At 43.4% G+C, this 19272-nt stretch overlaps 1 protein-coding gene across 2 annotated transcripts in view; it reads right to left on the reverse strand.

The window, feature by feature from the left end:
• The window catches only part of PREX2 (phosphatidylinositol-3,4,5-trisphosphate dependent Rac exchange factor 2), a 202395-nt gene that overhangs the window by 46484 nt on the left and 136639 nt on the right, over positions 1 to 19272 (reverse strand). For both annotated transcript variants that reach the window (XM_060243668.1, XM_060243667.1), the window contains exons 24-28: positions 13781 to 14003; positions 12361 to 12568; positions 4663 to 4842; positions 3049 to 3143; positions 777 to 859 (exon numbers count right to left, since the gene is read on the reverse strand). In XM_060243668.1, coding sequence (XP_060099651.1) covers positions 777 to 859; positions 3049 to 3143; positions 4663 to 4842; positions 12361 to 12568; positions 13781 to 14003 — 789 coding nt within the window. The remainder of the gene's footprint in view (positions 1 to 776; positions 860 to 3048; positions 3144 to 4662; positions 4843 to 12360; positions 12569 to 13780; positions 14004 to 19272) is intronic.

Raw genomic sequence — 19272 nt, forward strand, 5'->3', positions numbered from 1 at the left:
GAGCTTAAACAAGGCCTTATGGGAAGGACATCCTCAGCCACACAGAGATTCAGTTCCAGAGGTACTCATCTCTTATAGGAAACTCATATAAATATAAGGTTACCTGTTCCAACTCAGGGGACTTTTCCAGAGCTGGAAGCCAGTCTCCATAGGGTATAATGGAGTGCCCAGCAGACATTTCCTTCCCTTTCCCCTAAGCAGGGGAGGAGCTTCCAAACCAGGGGATCCCCTGCCCCAACTGGAGACTGGCAACCCTAATTCAAAAATGTACATTTTCCAAATGCTGTGTTCTCAGCTTCTGTTGACTTGTTACGACAGTATTCCAGAAAAGTATTTATGTTTAGTCTGTTGCAGCAGAAGTAAACAGGAGATATAAACATTTTGAAAATGACCAAATCTGTATTCTAGCATAAACTCTGATGGACTAGATAGGAGCCCATTTTATCCCCAAACCTCCTGCCCCAAATTTTAGTTCTGATTACTGATTAAAAACATAATAGTACTGTAAAATGCAGAAAGCAATGGTGTGCTCAATTTTTAAATATGAAATAATTAACATATCTTACTGATTTGTAAATAAACACTGTATTGTGCAACCAAAATCTCAAGGTCAGGGATGACCACAGCGCACAGAAGTCCCAAAACCGAACAGTGTTCTTTTTTTTTTTTTGCAACTATAGCATATAAAAGTAGCAATGCATAATATCCTATGCATATGGAGTAACTTAACCTGAATAGGCCTGATTCAAGAGGCAACAAAAAATAGAATCCCCTACCTGACTAAACAGATGCTCCAAACAACCATGGAGTTTGTCTTGTTTATCATGAGAGATTCGAATACTTAATGGAAGTTCATCACCTGGAGGTTAAAATAGTTAACAACATTACTGGTTTTAATGGGCTATTCTAATTACATATGTGGACTAGACTTGATGGAAATTACACAGGGAGAGTACTATGCATACATGCTGCTATATGGATTTTAAGATAATTTTGTTGAATAGTTCTCCAAGCATTGGATTCAATACATTTCTCATGGAAGCTGATCTTCCCCTACCTTCCTACAGCAGTCACGTGACCCCTGAAAAATCACTAGCCATGAACAAAATGCCACCTGTTTTTGGATCATGCAGTGAAAAGGGAATCAGGTGAAATCACCATACCTTACTTTTCTGCCAGCAGGCTTCTACTGACAGAAGACACTTTACAGAGAAGAGGAAGGAAAGGACTATGGGTTGCATTCAGTACAAGAATTGCTGCCAGACCAAAAAGCTGCAGTGGGAGGCAAAAGGGGGCAAAGTCTTCCATTCCTCCTCTGTTGTCATTGAAGCTCTACTGAAAGAAGATGCAGAAAGGGTAATTTTGTCCCTTTCCCCACAGCCTCCTGACCCACATAACTATTACTCCACATGGGTCCCTCTCACAACCCCAGAAATAAAATTTCCTGGAGTCAAAAGGGGATGGTACTGGAGGCAGGATAAAGCTGGGAATATTCACAACTGTTAGCAACTTTCCACTGATTGGTTGCTGGACCTCGCCCAGCATATCCCAATGGCTCCTCATACAGGTCTTGCTCTCATACAGTTACAGGATCCAACTTTTGTTGTTTCCTAGAAAAGGATTCTAAAAGCTTTAAAAATCCTCCATGCTCACTATGGCTTCTTTTATTTTCAAAATTTACTGGACTTGCAATTTTATCCCTAGCTTTTCCCACACAGATTCTCAAAATTTTAGTAAATAATAATATGGTACTTCTCAATATTAAAAAAAAAAACTAGTTATGACAAGAGAACACTGGCACTGCTGTGTGTCCCTACAGTGCAAGACACACTGTGAAATGATGGGATGAAGGAAAGAGAAACACTCTTCTGAAATGGCAATACACTACTTCCAGGTGTTAAAAAGCAGCATTCAACAGCTGCTTTTAATACTATTGCAACCATTGTTGCAGTACTCAGCACTCAAAAACATCACCATTCAAGTTGAACAGCTGAAAGCTTCTTTCATGAAATTCAAAATTGTAAATTGAGTAAATGACAGAGAACATGACCTCCCTACACTGGTGGTGCTAGCTCAGGGAGCATTATCTGGATTCTCCAAAACAACCAAACTACTAACTCATCCCCCCCCCCTCCAAAAAAAAAAAAGTATATAAAGCTCCTCAGTCCCTGCATCATGGCTGGATGTAACATAAACAATATGCTTGTTCTCTAAGAACCAGGCTTTATCACTCCTACAAATGAATCACATTTCACACGTTTCCTCACATACATTCACCCTGCAAAACAGCAGGCACCAGAGCCCAGTAATGAATGGCACAATAGACATTCCTTAGTCAAGCACTTTATGCTGGCAGTTCAGATTTATTCTTTCTCCATATTGCTATGGTGGACTGTTGAGGAAAATGAAGGTGATTCTTTCATTTATTCTAGTAGTAAATTGGCCAATTCCTTTGAAACCAGCATAATCAAATAATCCACAGGCAAGAAAGGTAGGGGTTTCTACTTACCTGGGGTACTGCCTAGGTGAGTAGAAAAATAGGACTGTAAATTAACCAAAAACAAATCCTGGAAAAAAATGGCCGGAAGGAAGGAAGGAAGGAAGGAAGGAAGGAAGGAAGGAAGGAAGGAAGGAAGGAAGGAAGGAAGGAAGGAAGGAAGGAAAAATCAACCTCCTCAAGCCTAGAAGGCTAGAGAATCATGGAGGAGATTTAGGGAAGTGGGATTTTTAAATCATTACCCCCTCCCAACCTGCATGCCATAATTTTGAACTTACAATTTGTGGCAAGGCTATAAAAACAAGTTAGTTAATAAGTCATAGTAACAATTCTTATGATCGGTAACAATTGGATTAACTGGTTTTAATGGGCTAACTGGTTTTAACTGGTTGAATATTTCTGGTTCTGTAATGTTATTCATGTTAAGCAAAATCATAAATAAAAAGTTTTTAAAAATATTTTGCCAAAACTATTTTTGCCATTAAAATAGAAAAAATCTTTGACACTACCTTTTGTTCTGCAAAAATGGGTGGGGGGGGGATAAAAATTACCTGAATCCATTTCATCACTGTGAAAATAAGAACTGCATTGGCTACTGCAAATACTGGTAAAAGAAGCTATGGAATTCCTGTTGCTGTTGCAATCACTGAATAGGGAAAAGATAACACACAAATATAGATCTTTTTCAAAACCTTTATATAAATAGGAATTTTCACATCCTTTTAATTTTATTTCTTACCGAAGTATCTCTATGTGATATTTTGCCAAAACTATTTTTGCCATTAAACGAACCATACAGTAATTTTATTCATCTTCCCATGAAGAAATGGTAGAAAATTTAGTGGCACTATCATTTAAAACTAAATAAAATAATGTCGCAAAGAGAGTTGTTTTTTGAAATTAAATGGTTGATAAGTGTAGCAAAAAGCATATTTGAGCAGTACATATTTATATGTACTAAAGATGAAATACACAATTCATTCATGTTTAATATCAGCAAAGCTATGTTCATTCATTCATAGACCTTTATTGGCATATCGACAGTCATACACATATAGAACATTATACCATAGAAGTTAAGGTCTAAGATTCCATATGGACTGAGTACACTCAGAAACAATCCTATCAAAAATTTGGACTTCAAGAATTTCTAAAAGAAATTAGCAGCATATAAAATATAGTGCTGAGGTATTAAATCTAATATTCCATATAGATTAAATACAATGAAGGACAACAGGACAGACAGCTGGCGCCCTATCCATCCCCCCAGAATTTAGCTACAGTGATCCATGCAAAAGTCACTTCCAGGCTGGATTACTGTAACTCTCTCTACACAGACTTGCCCTTGGGGCTGATCCAGAAACTCCAGCTGGTGCAAAATGCAGCAGCACAGCTGTTAACTGAATTGCCTTTATGGGCAAGCATTCGGCTGGTGCTTCGCCAATTGCACTGGCTACCAATTGAGTACCAGATCCACTTCAAGGTTTTGGTACTGACATTCAAAGCCTTACACAGCCTGGGACCAATATACTTGAGGGACTGCTTTTTCCCATATACACCCTGGAGGGTGTTGCGGTCTGCTACACAGTACCTCTTGATCACCCCTGGACCAAAGGATGTCCGTCTCACCTCAACAAGGGCCAGGACTTTTTTGGCTCTGACTCTGCCTGGTGGAATCAGCTCCCTATGTGGAACCGAGCCCTACCTGAGCTACTGCCATTTTGTAGGGCCTGTAAGACGGAGCTGTTCCACCAGGTTTTTGGTTGAGGCAGCGAGCATCCTATTCCACCAACTATTCCATTAGTCAGCCTCCCTTGTTGTGACGTCATGCTTTATAGCCTCGTTGAGGTGCTGAATCTGATCCTTAATACCATCACTTCTTCTTGGGCCAAAAACTGTACTTTGTGAAATGTGCCCTTTTTGCTGGTGATGCACCTTATTTCATTTTATCGTTTTACTGTTTTGGTTTTATTGTATTGTTTTAAATTTGAATTGTATGTTTTATTGTCTAATTTATCGTGTGATCTGTCCTGAGCCTGTTATGGGAAAGGGTGGAATATAAATTCACTAAATAAATAAATATTATCTAAAATGTTGAACTTTAAGAACTTCTAGCAATGGTATGTGTTATCGTTTTACTACTGATGGAGATAAGACATAGTTACCTATATGAATCCCGGTTGCTAATAGTATCATGACCAGAATCTTCCTGCTCATCACCAGCTACACTGAAGCAGACCTTTTTACCATTTCGTTCTCCTTTTTCATTATCACTGTCTGTCGGCGGTAAGGACTCACGCATTTTACGTTGTGATTTTGGAGAACATGTTATTGAAGAGAGAAGGCTGAAATACAATAATATTCAATAATAATATTCAACTACATTATTTTTATTTTCAAGAGTAGTCTACAAAGATGGTAAATACTACCAATATATTACCAATATATACTTATGAAGAAATATATTACCAATATATACTTATGAAGAAATATATTACCAATATATACTTATGAAGAAATACCATGTACTCAATCTTGAATATTATGCACAAACAATATGGATGTTGTTCTGAGCAACAGGCCTACAACCTTTACTTGCAGCGTTTGCATGCCTCTATGGTTTTCTTGCAGATCACAGATCACTTGGGATCAAATGATACATGTAAATGAGGCAGACATAAATTAAGATCTCTTAAAACAAGGTGTTGGATGATCTAGAACCCTGAATAGATCACTGCTATGTATTGTTGCCAGCTCTAGCTTGGAAAATGCTTGAAGATTTGGGGTGGAGCTTGCAGAAGGCAAAGTTTTGGAAGAAGCTCAAAAGAGATTTGAATCTATACACTCTACCCTCTAAAGCTGCGATTTCATCCAGGGGAACTGCTCTGTAGTCTGGAGATCCATTCTAATTCCAAGAGATCTCCAGGCCCTACCTGGAGTTGGCAACCAAATCCTGTCATCCTATGCTAGGGTGCCAAACTAGCACACAACTGATTACAACTGATCTCCAGGCAACAGAGAGCAATTCACCTGGAGAAAATGGCCACTTTAGAAGGTGGACTCTATGGTATTATAGCCCATTCAAGTCCTTCCCCCTCCCCACCCTCTGCAGGCTCCCCCACCAAAATCTCCAGGTATTTCCAAACCTTGAGTTGGCAACCCTACCCTACTGCCATATGTTAACCCCAAAGAAGGAGGGAGAGAGGGAGAGGAAGAGGGAAGAAGAGAGAGGGAGAGGGAGAGGGGAGAGAGAGAGCTCATCCTCATTTTCCCTGTTACCCCTGTTTAAAAAATTAAAAATAACCATCTGTGTAGCCTCTTTCTCATTTAAAAAAACCCACCACCTGCTTTCTTCCACACCAATTAAAAGTCCACTCAAAGTTCACAAGGAATAAGAATAAAAAGCTTGGTGATTCTAGGCTTTCAAATGAATATACTATTTCAGAAATAAATCTGTGTATTGTTCATAGATTCTCCCATTAGATCACTTTGTTTGCCAACAAGAATGTTATATAAACACTTAATGTAAGATTCCTTTGTGTATTGTTAACATTTGCAGTTTATGACTCACAGTATTTATTCTTGATTATAGTATATTCACTTGTGCATGAAAAAAATAGGAAGATGTTACTGAAAGTTTTCATCACCCACACTAGGGAACAGAAAAGCAGCAACAGTGACAGCTTGGTAAGTAGAAGCTTCTGAAATATTAACTGAGCCTACAAAATGAAAGTATTGATCAAAAGAGATTGATGATTTTGTATAATTTATAATATTTTCTTGGTTTATCCTGTGGTTAAGAATATTTCAGATTTATAATTCTGCTGTAGTTTAAATTTTTTTACAAAGGCTTTGAAGTATAACACTATAATTCATAAAAAATAAAACATACATATGCAGTTTTCATACCATTTCAGAGCAGGTATACACTCTGTTTTTATCACTACTGTCCTTAAGAGTAATTACACTGACATAAAATATTTATGTCTGTGCAGAATTCTGAGAAACTTTTGTCTTTGAGTTTATTTAAAGCCAAACTTTTTTCAGTAGAGCAAGTTTTAGTATTTCACTTTTTACTGCATATTTCACTATGCCACTGTATGAAGAGAAAACTCCTATCATAAACTCTTTGCTCTCCTTAAATATTTATTATATGCTTTACTCTATGCTTGTTTCACTAAGGGCATTGTCTTCTCCTTTAAGGAGTATTCTAAAACCACAATGGCCAAGTGAAAACTTTGTCTCAGTCTACAATTTGATCCTATCTTCTGCTTTACCTGATTGTACCATAAGTGCCAAAGTAGTATCTTGGCCAGGAAAGAGCAGAGTTGCCTACCTTGTACGATATCCTCCCCCCCCCCCCCCCCACACACACACAAAATGGCACCCTTACATGGGCTTGTTTAACTAATCTGGTCTGCTATATTTTAATGTGTCTGAATCACAACGGTTTAATTTTGTTTTTTTTAAAAATGTGTTTCTAGAAATTTTTTTAAAAATGTGTTTCTTTACACATAAAGCTGTGTAAAAAATACATAATTGTTGTGTCCTAGGTTCAAATGGAGAACTGTTACTTTTGGAGGGAACTGTTACTTTTGGAGGGAAGCTGAACAAGCCAAGCTTGTACTCCACACCAGGGTTCCAGAGAAGGCCTAAGCGTGCCCAATCAGGGGAAGGATTGAAACATAAGTAGCCAATCAACATCTAGGCTCATACTGTACCCTGATAGGCCCTTAGGCCTCTGTAAATAGCCAATCCATGTACATAGTTAAGGTCCAATCAGAAGGGGGCAAGAATTGTATAAAGGAGCGGGAGGTTTGAATAGAGCTCAGTCTGTGTTGTGTTCCTGAAGTAAAGCTTGCTGAAATCACTCTCCGACTCTGGTCTCTTACTGCGTCGACCCCAGTACTTTACACTGGCGACGAGGATGGGATGCCAGTAAGAACCAGCAACAGAACCAGGAACACGGAAAGGTGGCTAAATCCAAGCCATCTGGGTCCGCACCTCCGCTCTGCGCACACCCCAGCTCGCAAGCCGCCCAGACACGCTGCCAAGAATGGAGGCTCCAGCCAACCTCCTGCAGCCCTTTAGCATCGATCGCCCCGAGCTGTGGGACTCGTGGGTCGAAGGCTTCCAGTCATACCTGACCTTCCGGAAGATTACAGAGACTACCATGCAGAGAGCTCTGCTTATCAGTACGTGTGGCACGGAGACCGTGGACTTAGCCAGGGCTCTTCTCCAACCCAGGAAGTTCTCAGAGACGCCGGTGGACGACATCATCAGCGCTCTGGAGAAGTATTTCCAGCCCCAGCCAACCAAGCTCACCCGGCACTGGGACTTCCGACAAAGGACACAGAAGGCAGGCGAAACCACGATGGCGTTCTTGACAAGCCTGCACCGGGTGGCAAGCCGATGCAGTTTCGCAGACCTCAACGAAGCCCTTCTCGACCAGTTTGTATGGGGCTTGAGGGACGAAAAACTAGTACAGAAACTCCTGTCCCTCTCCGAGTGCGACCTAACAAAGGCAATCGATGTGGCCACCAGCTGGGAGAAGGGCAGATCAGCAGGGCCACGGCTGACAAGACAGGCTGCGGCACACCAGATCAACCCTGAACCATCTACAGAGGACTCAGACGAGGACAAAGCTCTACAAACCGGCTATCGTTCAGCAGGAAGGAAGACCACCCATGCCCCACAGGGCATGAGACACAAGACACCACCTGCATGTGCAAGCTGCGGGGGCCAGCACGAGCGAAAGACCTGCCGATTCCGGAAGGCCACCTGTCGACTCTGCAACAAGGAAGGCCACATCGCCTGTGCCTGCAGATCCACATACCAAGCACACGTCCCGCAAAGATCTGCGCACTCCGAAGGCCAGCCAGACTTCGAGACCGACGCTCTCCACGCCCACCTATACCCGGTACAGTACCTACCCTCGCCGGTCAGGCCCTCCAAAATCCGGGTCAATGTAGGGATCGGGGGGGTGCCCTGCCAAATGGAGGTGGACTCTGGGTCAGCATCATCTATTATAGCGGCAGAGACATTTTTTAAAATCCCCACCAGGCTGAGGCCTCGTCTCAGGGACCCGGGGTTTACCTTAGTGGACTTCCAGAAGAATAAGGTGCCTATCTTGGGAGTGGGCCCGGTCCCAGTCCAATACAAGGGGTTCAAGGGCCAGCTACAAGTGCTAGTGGTCAAGAACCACCTTACAAACCTTTTGGGTCTCGACTGGTTCAAGTCCCTGGGAATAGAGATCAGGGGGGGTCAATAAGACTGTCGGAGTGGACTTTAACAAGGTTTGCGAAGAGTTCCCGGCCGTTTTCGATGGCACCTTGGGCTGCTACACGGGTCCCCCGGTTACACTACACCTTGACCCCACAGTGCGGCCTATTAGGCTTAAAGCGCGGCGAGTTCCATTCGCACTCAAGCCTAAAATTGAAGAGGAACTGGATAAACTGATTGCACAGGGAATACTAGAGCCTGTCACCCACGCAACCTGGGAAACTCCCATCGTGACTCCAGTCAAGCCCAGTGGGGAAGTGCGGATTTGTGCAGACTATAAGTGCACCCTCAACAAGGCTCTTCAGGCCCACGCATACCCTGTGCCCATCGTCAGCCACGTTTTAGCCACCCTAGCCGGCGCAAAATTTTTTGGCAAGTTGGACTTGGCCCAAGCTTACCAACAGCTGCCGGTGGATGAGGCCACGGCCAACACCCAAACAATTGTGACCCACCGGGGGGCCTTTAGAGTAAAGCGGTTGCAATTTGGCGTGAGTGTGGCTCCGGGTTGTTCCAGGAACTCATGGACTCTCTTTTAAAAGGACTTCCCGGAGTCACTCCATTCTTCGATGATGTGCTGATCGCTGCAGCCTTGCCTGAAGAATTCGCCGCCCGCCTTAGAGGAGTCCTACAACGTTTTGAAAAAGCCGGCCTCAAGGTCAAACGGGAGAAGTGCCTCCTGGGCGTGGATCGGGTGGAATTCCTGGGGTTCTCCATCGATGCCCAGGGGGTCCACCCCTCCGACGCCAAGCTGCGTGCCATCAGAGATGCTCCAGCGCCCACCATCAAGCAAGAACTCCAGGCCTTCCTCGGCCTCCTAAACTTTTATCATGCTTTTCTCCCCCACAAGGCAGCGGTGGCCGAACCCCTGCACCGGCTTCTAGACAAGAACCGACCCTGGGCGTGGGGCCACCAGCACGCTAAAGCCTTCCAGGATATCAAGGGCCTCCTGATATCCAACTCCGTCCTTAACCATTTCGACGAGACCCTGCCCTTGGTCCTTGCATGCGACGCATCCCCTTATGGCGTGGGGGCAGTTCTGGGCCACCGACTCCCTGATGGGACCGAAGTCCCTATCGCGTACTACTCGCGGACCCTCTCGTCGGCGGAGCGGAACTACGCCCAAATCGACAAAGAAGGGTTGACAGTTGTGGCCAGCGTCAAAAAATTTCATGATTACATCTACGGCCAGCCCTTTACCCTCTATACGGACCACAAACCCCTCTTGGGCCTCTTTGCATCAGGCCGGCAGACCCCTCAGGTGTTGTCCCCACGGGTCCTCCGTTGGTCCATTTTTCTAGCCGGCTACACTTACACCCTAGTGCATCGCCCGGGCAAGGCAATGGGCCATGCTGATGCCCTGAGCCGCTTGCCCTTGCCTGACGTGGATCCCGATCCAGCCCCGGCTCATCAGATCCTACTGATGGACATGCTTCCGGACAGGCCATTGCTCGCCCGCGACGTTGCTGCCCGCTCCGCTCGTGACCCAGTCCTCTCCCGTGTCTTGGACTGGGTGGGGAGGGGGTGGCCCAAGGGCTCGACTGGGCCGGAATTTACTCCGTTTGCAGCCCGGAAAGACGAACTATCCACCCACAAAGGCTGCCTACTATGGGGCAACAGAGTCGTCATCCCCAAACCCTTGCAAGACCAAATGCTTAGAGCCCTGCACGAGGCACACCCGGGCATAGTCCGCATGAAGGCTCTCGCACGGAGCTATGTCTGGTGGCCCGGCCTCGATGCAGAAATTGAGGCTTGGGTTAAAAGGTGCGCACAGCAAAGGAGGCCTTGAACCGTCTGGGCCCCTCAGACTGGCCAAAAGACTTGGCGTGTTTCCTAATGGCCTACCGGACCACACCCACCGCCTCCACAGGTCCCAGTCCAGCCGAACTCCTCATGGGCCGCCGCATCACCACCCTGCTGGACAAGCTGCACCCTGACCGAGCCCCAGACAGGCGATCGGTGCCGGAACACCTTAAAGCCCCCAGAGGGTTCTACTGAGGTGAGACAGTGTGGGCACGGAACTATGCCACCACTGGCCCTGCCTGGCTCCCTGGAAAGGTGGACCACGTCACCGGACCGGTCTCCTATGCAGTGATTTTGGAGGGTGGACATCTCCTGAGGCGACACATCGACCAACTCCGTGGTCGCCTGCCTGCCGGGGAGCCAAGGTCAGAGGCTCCAGATCCGGACAACGTAAGTCCCCGTGAGCCTGACACAGAACAGGGTTCCGTGGAGCCCGCTTCGGCCCAGCAGGAGGAGACCCCCGACCGCGCAGCTGAACCCAGGTCTCCCGGGGCCGCCGTCCCAGATGTCTCCAGCTCTGCAGCCACGGAACCACCAACCGAGTCAGAACGCCCAGTCCCCTCGGAGCTCCGACGCTCGACACGAGACCGCCGCCCTCCGGCATATCTCCAGGACTATGTCACCTGATAGCTGGAACTATGGGGGGAGGGGTGTTGTGTCCTAGGTTCAAATGGAGAACTGTTACTTTTGGAGGGAACTGTTACTTTTGGAGGGAAGCTGAACAAGCCAAGCTTGTACTCCACACCAGGGTTCCAGAGAAGGCCTAAGCGTGCCCAATCAGGGGAAGGATTGAAACATAAGTAGCCAATCAACATCTAGGCTCATACTGTACCCTGATAGGCCCTTAGGCCTCTGTAAATAGCCAATCCATGTACATAGTTAAGGTCCAATCAGAAGGGGGCAAGAATTGTATAAAGGAGCGGGAGGTTTGAATAGAGCTCAGTCTGTGTTGTGTTCCTGAAGTAAAGCTTGCTGAAATCACTCTCCGACTCTGGTCTCTTACTGCGTCGACCCCAGTACTTTACAATAATTTTCAGAAATAATGGGATATGAAGAGGGTCACATACGAGCAAGGTCACAGCTGGGGAGTACTGCAGGCCTGAGGCTTCCTGTTGGATAAGCAGGTGGCAGCAGTCATCAGTAACTCCTCTGGTTGAACCAGCTCGGCAAAAACCAGTAACTCCTCTGATGAACCAGCTTGGCAAAAAAAGATCTTGCCACTGTAGTATGTGTCCTGGTAACATCTAGGTTAGGAGAACAGGCTTCCTCAGGAGGTGGTGGGCTCTCCTGGTTCTGTGAACTTAAGCAGATCATGAGAAGGAGGGCAGGAAGGGCTGTTTCAGTGCTTAGTTCTTGTGGTCCCTTCTTACAAACCCAGGGTAATGCTGTTTGCCGCTCTGGGGTCAGACAGCAATTTTTTTTCAGGTCAGTTTTGCCAGGGATCCTGGAAGTTTTGTTTTTATTCTGGGTTTTGTTGTTTTTTTTGCTATCTTCTGGCCATGGAACAGGTGTCAATGGAGGTGTGTGGGGTGAGGTATTTGTGAATGTTCTGCATTGTGCAAAGGTTGGACTAGATGACCCTGGATATCCCTTCCAACTCTATGATTTTCGAACACTGTTCCAAGGATGTTGACTGGAGCAGTAGTAGGAACCACACCACTCCAGTCAATTTTTTTAACAGCACAGGGACTATGTGACAACACATGAAAAGCTTTCTCTTACGGCAAGTGAATATGTTAACATCCAAAGGCCTTCTGAGTACATTTCCAGGGATTACTTACTCATCTATTTGAGAAACACAACTTTCCACCTCTTTCAATGCAGCTTGCAATTTGTACAACAATTTCTGATAGACATCTTGTGTTTCCAGATCCTCTTCTTTTAACAGATATCTCAAACCATGGCCATCCTGTTGACCTAAGGAATGTCCTGATGGAGCTGCCATTGTAGTAATTGTATGTTGTATATAAACCATGGGACTCAGTTTACCTGGATGTGATGGAAATAAAATAAAACGCATAAAATATATTACAGGTATGCTGATCTCTGTAGTTATAGATCCACAAGCTGAAAACTGATAAACCAAAAGTCATAAATCAAATGAATAATCATTCTAAATTTGGAATTAAAACTAAGCATGTACAGAAAATCAAGGATGGTTAGAGGTTTTATTTCTGCAAATAAAATAGTCTGCCTGCTACTACGACAATTCTTACATTACTTAAGAAGGTAAAACACTGTAATAAGTCTGAATAAGCAATCAAGAATAAAAAATTCACACACAGTTCTTGTCAAAAACTACCAGAGACTCAAGGGTTGTTAATAGACATTGATAAAATGCCTGCTACTGTGAGCTAAAAGAGAAAGTGACTTTCGAGAACATTTTTATCAGCCTTAAAAACTGGTGCTGCTCATCTCTCTTTTAGGCATGGGCTTAGTAATAAATGCTTTGTCTATTCAGGAATGATATGTTATAATTTTAAAAGCTTTCCCTTGTATTCAGTGAAGGCTTCTAGTGTCTTGATCTACTGATGGACCTAGGGGGTTTTTTGGTTTATTTTTGGCCACTGTGTGACACAGAGTGTTGGACTGGATGGGCCATTGGCCTGATCCAACATAGCTTCTCTTACGTTCTTATGAAGTCACCATGTAATTATGATGTCATCACATTCACAAAAGCATCACTGGTTGGCTAGAAAGAAAGCAGTCCTAAGCAGGAAAAATAACAGTAGAAAGCAGCTGCAAACAGGTTAAACAAATGGACATAAAAGGATTTTAAAAGCTTAACATTCCTTTACTTATGGTGCATTAGAAAAAAAAAATTCCTCTTCTTCAAATATTTTTTACTTGAGTATCAACACTGGATATAAATTCAGCACGGGAGATACTTGGGGATGTGATCACAGAAGGATGGCTGTCCTTGAATATTTCATAGACTACGATGCCTATTGTCAGAAGTCAGTTTTTCCCTTATAACAATGCTACCACTAGATGAAATGCTTCAGTCACCTCATACAAAGGAATGATAGCTTTTCAGTTTTGCAGAAATTAATTGAGGTGGGACCTAAATCTGTTTTTTGTCCCAGGCAAACACAACAATTTGTCAAATTATTCCTTCCTGGGATCCATATCTTCATCATGTTAGAGTGGAATTGAAAGTTGTGAACTAGCAGACAAAAAGATGGATATCTTGAAGCTTACCTTGGTCAGTATGTCTGTTTTCTTTTTCATACGAAGAATGTTTTCTGCTGTCTAATTGAACACCAAAGGCACTACCAACTGAAGTTGAGGTTTTAGGGTATGAGACTTCCATCACGTTAATGTGGCAATTAGTTGGACAAAAATCACTGCTGTGCAATGGTGAGATCTTTGATTTAGCTTGCTTAAAAGTAGGCCAAGCTCGGTTTTTTAAAACTCGTGAAAACTGCAGATGAGGAGATAAAGGGAAGCTTAATAGCATCACAACTTACAACCTGAGCTATAAGTTTTTAAATACACACACATAGTTTTACTAATGTATTTATCAGATTAGAGAAAGTTTCTTTTTGTTAGTATGATTGTACTTGGTACTCAAAGTGAAAGGATTTTTTCCTTCTTGTTAAGCACTCTCTCTCTAGCATTACAAATATGACAGTGGCCCAAAACAAAACAACACAAAATTCAGCTTCCAGGATCCTTATATTTCTGCTTCAACTTAACAGCATCTTTTTATTGGCCCTAACCATGAGAAGCTCCACACCTAGTCAGTTTTTTTACCTCTATGGAAAGTTAAAAGAAAGCTTTGAGCATTATAACCAGTAATTATGGGTGCATGGATAATTTGGTTATGTGTTTTTTGCAGATTCATGTAACAACTGTAGAGGCAATTTGTGCTTCTCACCTACAGTGTGAAAAATTAGTTCTACCAATACTTGTAGCTCATTTATCTCACCACATGAGAGGTACACAGCTTCCTTTTCCAGATATTATGGGGGAAATGTAAACAATGGATAAGCCTGTCACCATTCATTTGCTTTCACTATTCTAGAGTCTTCCAAAGTGGCTCTTCATTTGATCATCTTTTGGGCTGGGCATAACACACTGGAGTTACTTATGTTGGAAAGGAAAAAGGAAAACTCTTTCTCATTTATATTTATTACACTGCTGAAATGTGTTATTACTCCAGCTTATAATGTTCTAAAACATACAAATGGAGGGTTATTTCACTGAAATCACAGAAAATTGAGTAAATCAGCAAACTGTCTTAGGATAAAAAGTTTTCCAGGACACAGGCCTGTAGCTACAAGGGGGGCTGGCAGGTTTAGACCCCTCCAATCAAACACCTGTTCTACCTTTATAGCCCTTCCAATCAGTGGAGAGAGCAAGGAGGTGCCTGTAGAAAAGCCGATCCTGTGGGAAGAGCTCTTCCCGCAGGATCAGCTGCTTTGACAGCTCTGCTACACTGCCCAGTTTCAACCAGGCACCCCAGTAGAGCCTGGAGGACAGCTGGTCCTTCTGGCAGGTGGGCTCGGGAGCGAAGAAATATCAGGGAGACCTCTCCCTGCTGGGGTGCCCAGTTGAAACCGGGCAGTGCAGCAGAACCACAAAGCAGCTGATCCCATGGGGGAACCGAAGGGGATCCAGCTTCAGTGCTGACAGCCCAACCCCCTGGCTCCCCTACAGAAAAAATCCTGCCTGTGGTCTCACCATATTTGAAATCCTGGCTACAATCCTGGTGGGGCACATAAATTATCTGCCTAACTCTCCTTGTCCCTGCATAGGCAACCATTGGGAGGCTCACCAGTGGGAGGTGCTCTCAGGTGACATTGTGATATCATTAACAAAGTGATGATGTTACTTCTGCTCTGACTGGAAGTGACAGCAGAAACTGCCAGTAGAGGACTCCATCAATATGATAGATGTGGCATTCTTATTATCCTGCAACACTGACATGAGCACACTCAGCAGTGTCCCAGATACAAGGAGCACTGGAACATGCACTTTTCAGGCAATTCTCAGGCCCTCTGGAAAACCACACTTTCCAAGATGTCTGGTAACTGCAAGACTGCTGTTGCCATATTCCACACACAAGGGAAGAATGGAGTCCTCACAAAAATGATATTGATCACAGCCACCACTGTTGCCACCAATTTAATTTTGAGTAAAAGAAAGTCTCATAGATTTTGGTGTTCCAGCCAGAGGGGACAAGAACAGGCATTCATACCCAACTGTATTCTCTATAAATTCATAAAGAATGCAAAATGGTTCAGGAAAACAAATACTTTTTTTGTTTTCATTAGTCATGTTTATTTATAATGATCCAAGGGGTGTTTATCCACAACTGGTTAAGACTTACAGTGAAGGAGAACCTACCAGCCCATCAAAAATTAGTATGAAGAACAAAAGGATAATCTGGAATTCCTTCTGTATCAATCCAAAAATGCCTGTGGCAACTTAAGCTAAGTTGAACATGAGTTCTCTTAGAGCCAAATGGGCAGGGCTTTTTTTTTTGTAAAGCAGGAATGCACAGGAATGTAGTTCCAGATGGCTTGGTGTCAGGGGGTATGGCCTAATATGCAAATGAGTTCCTGCTGGGTTTTTTCCTACAAAAAAACCCCTGTGTGAGACAATGTTAAATCCAATTACACATTTTAACAGAGTTAAGGTTGACAATTAGCTCATATTACAAGACATTTCTTTTAAAATCAATAAAAAAGACTTCATTTACTTATGAACTAAATTCCAAAATTTGGAAACCCCATTGTGCTCTTAATAGGTGCCTAAATGAGTTTTCAAATGTCCCCTCATTCAGCCTTATCAGTTCACATACTCTTCCCATGATTGTCATTCCGCCACAGCAGTGGAAAGAAGTTACTACTGCTTTTCAATGCCAAACAAAGCAGTATCACATGGAACATAGAATCTGAAAAATATAGTTTCCCTGAGTTTTCTAATATCTATCTGAAATTACATTTCCTAGGGTTCTTGGCACTTGGTATGCTGCCATGACACTGTAACGGTTGTTGCAGCAGAACTCAAGTTGCAGGGAGGCAGCAAAAGCAGCCCTGTGGTTCCGCCCCATTTAAAGACCTCACTGGCCAGCAGAGTCTATAAATGGGGTGGGGAGGCAAATCGCCTGCCTTTTCTGTCTCCCTACAAGGCAGGGGGGAGGAAAGGCAGCCCCGCAGCTTCCCTCCCTACTTAAACACTCCACTTAAACAACCCAGAATGACAATCATGGGAGGGGGAGGCATATCGCCTGCTTCCCATTTTTTGAGTGGGGGTGCTATTTTTTGGTTTTGCTCCCACTGAAAAAAATATGTAGATCTGGCCATGCTCTACTTAGCAACCTTGGACTTCCTTTGTGGTCTTGTAAAAAAAAAAGCCCCCTACTTTTCGTACACATGGACATTGTGATCACCAGTATGGTTGCCAGGGTGCCTGGAGTTTTGACTCGCATACATCTGCTCTAAGAAGTGGACTTTGCCCATGGTTTCTAAGGCTTATGTGGATATTATAAGCCTCAGCTTTGCAGCAGCATTCTACATTTCTGGATGGGTGTTAGCCAGAACTACAGACGAGCTTTCAGCTGCTCCTTGCGTGCCCAGTCTTGGCCGCTGCAGTGGAAGAAGCCACACCGCCATGAACTGTACAGGCCAACAGTTTCCAGCCTGTTTCCACGAACCAAAGGCTAACACCACCAGAATCCATCTTGTTTTCCTGACTCCATTACAGCAAAGCAAGAGACTCACGTATCCAACAGCTGCTTCAACTTCTGCATAAGAGCTATCAAGCTTATCTTAGGTGTGGACCCTGTCAGACTGCCTAAGCCTTTGTCTAACAGAACTCGACAGAGACTGGTGCAAGAGAAGACTGAAGAAGAGGAAGACCATCTTCAGCCAGAGCCAAGTTCCTTTGTGTAAACTGGGTGTTACCTTAGGTAGCAATTTGGCCATCTATCGTCACCTTTTTAGATAAGTTTAATAGTCTTAAGCACACCTCCACCCAGTAATTTCCCCCATTCTTTTCCTCAACAGTCATCCTGGAGCCTCCCCCTTGGCCCATTGCTACCTGGACAGCCAATCAGGTAACTAAGGCCAAGTCCACTCATTGGCTAGCTATGAGCGTCCAATCAGGGGTTACCAATTAACTGGCTATTGGCTACTGCACTAGTCCAGCCCTTATGGTCACTGCAGAGCCTCCCCTTTTCTGAGGTCATGTACCAGCTGACCACCTGTCATCCACCCCTGTACCTCCCATCCCGAGGGTCCAAGGTAGTCTATTTAACCTCTGACCCAGTTCCACACATGTGTGCATCTAGCAGTACCCCAGTTCTGCTGTCTAGATCCATCCCCGATTCTGGCCACAGTTGAGGGTCCCATTTCCCCCGTCCTCCTTCGTCTCCATTGGAGCCTTCCTTGAAGACTACGATTGGTAATTATCAACCTGTTTGTCTATCCATGTGTTGTCTCTATATCTCCATTTTTCTTAGGACTGTATATATATATTCTACATTTTAGTACTCTCACGTCCTGTCTCATGAAGTCCAGAATGCCTGTTACAATTTAATCAAGTTACAAACTCAGATTTTTTTTGCATATGTTAGAAAAACATGAGGACTACTGTACTTATTTATGTTTTAAATATGTTAATAAACACTGCAGGAAGCCTCTAGGTTTCTATTTATAGGTCTCGAACTTTCACAGTTAGACGAATAGCACAGCTATGGCATTCTCAAGCGCTTTTGTTTCTATGGTTACATTTACCTTCCTAAAAGAAAAGCACAGCTATTCTTGGAATAGAACATGTTACTAACAGCCATCAGGAACAATAAACATTTTAAAATGACAAATCTGCATCACGATTATGGGTTCTGAAATGTTCTTATCTGAGAATTTTAATTAATGTGGGGGCTTATAATAAGATAATGTCAGGTACAGAGATTATATATTCCTTCCCCATGTGGTTGTGTCAATGTACTTGGTCTTGACTCAATATGATCTTGCTATTTTTGTCCTGGACACTGCACATCAGTTCTACAACAACAGGCAGTTAATGTATGAAAAGCTGTCCAACTATGTAGAATTTCTGACAGAATAGTTAAAAATACCCATCTTTTAAAAAAATAAACTTGAGGCGTACTTTTGTCAAACTTGAACTAAGAGATTCTTTAAATGCGTGGACTGTGAAAAATATTTATTTGGTTTATGAGAACGATTTTAGTCATTTCATCTAATAAATGTATGCAGCAGTTTTGTAGCCCTTCACAAGTGGAAACATCATTTCTGTGAAATGAAACTAAATGTAGAATAACTAGGGATCACTTACTGCCATCTAGCACGCCATCCTATAGACTAAATACAATTTCTGCATGAGATCTTGGCTTATCTGTTTCCCCTGACTAATCTTCCACTCCTGTACCATAAGCTTCTTAATGACCCAGCCAATATGCAGGGAAGGAAAGAAGGAAGAGAAACTAGCTGCTGATACAGTTTCTGATCAAACATGGCTAAAATATATGTTTAAATAAATTTGTTTGTTCTTTTTATCAATTGTTTTATCAATTGGTTGAAATTCAACTGCGAGTGATTTTGAATTTCTTATCACTCCTATATTGACCTGAAAATTTTTTGCTTCAATTTCATCTGGATGACTTAAAAACATGATTATTTTGTACCACTTCCTGTTTCATCAAACCAGATTTTTATCACAGA

This window comes from Heteronotia binoei, chromosome 7, assembly GCF_032191835.1.
Source record: "Heteronotia binoei isolate CCM8104 ecotype False Entrance Well chromosome 7, APGP_CSIRO_Hbin_v1, whole genome shotgun sequence".
In the NCBI taxonomy this organism is placed as follows: domain Eukaryota; kingdom Metazoa; phylum Chordata; class Lepidosauria; order Squamata; family Gekkonidae; genus Heteronotia; species Heteronotia binoei.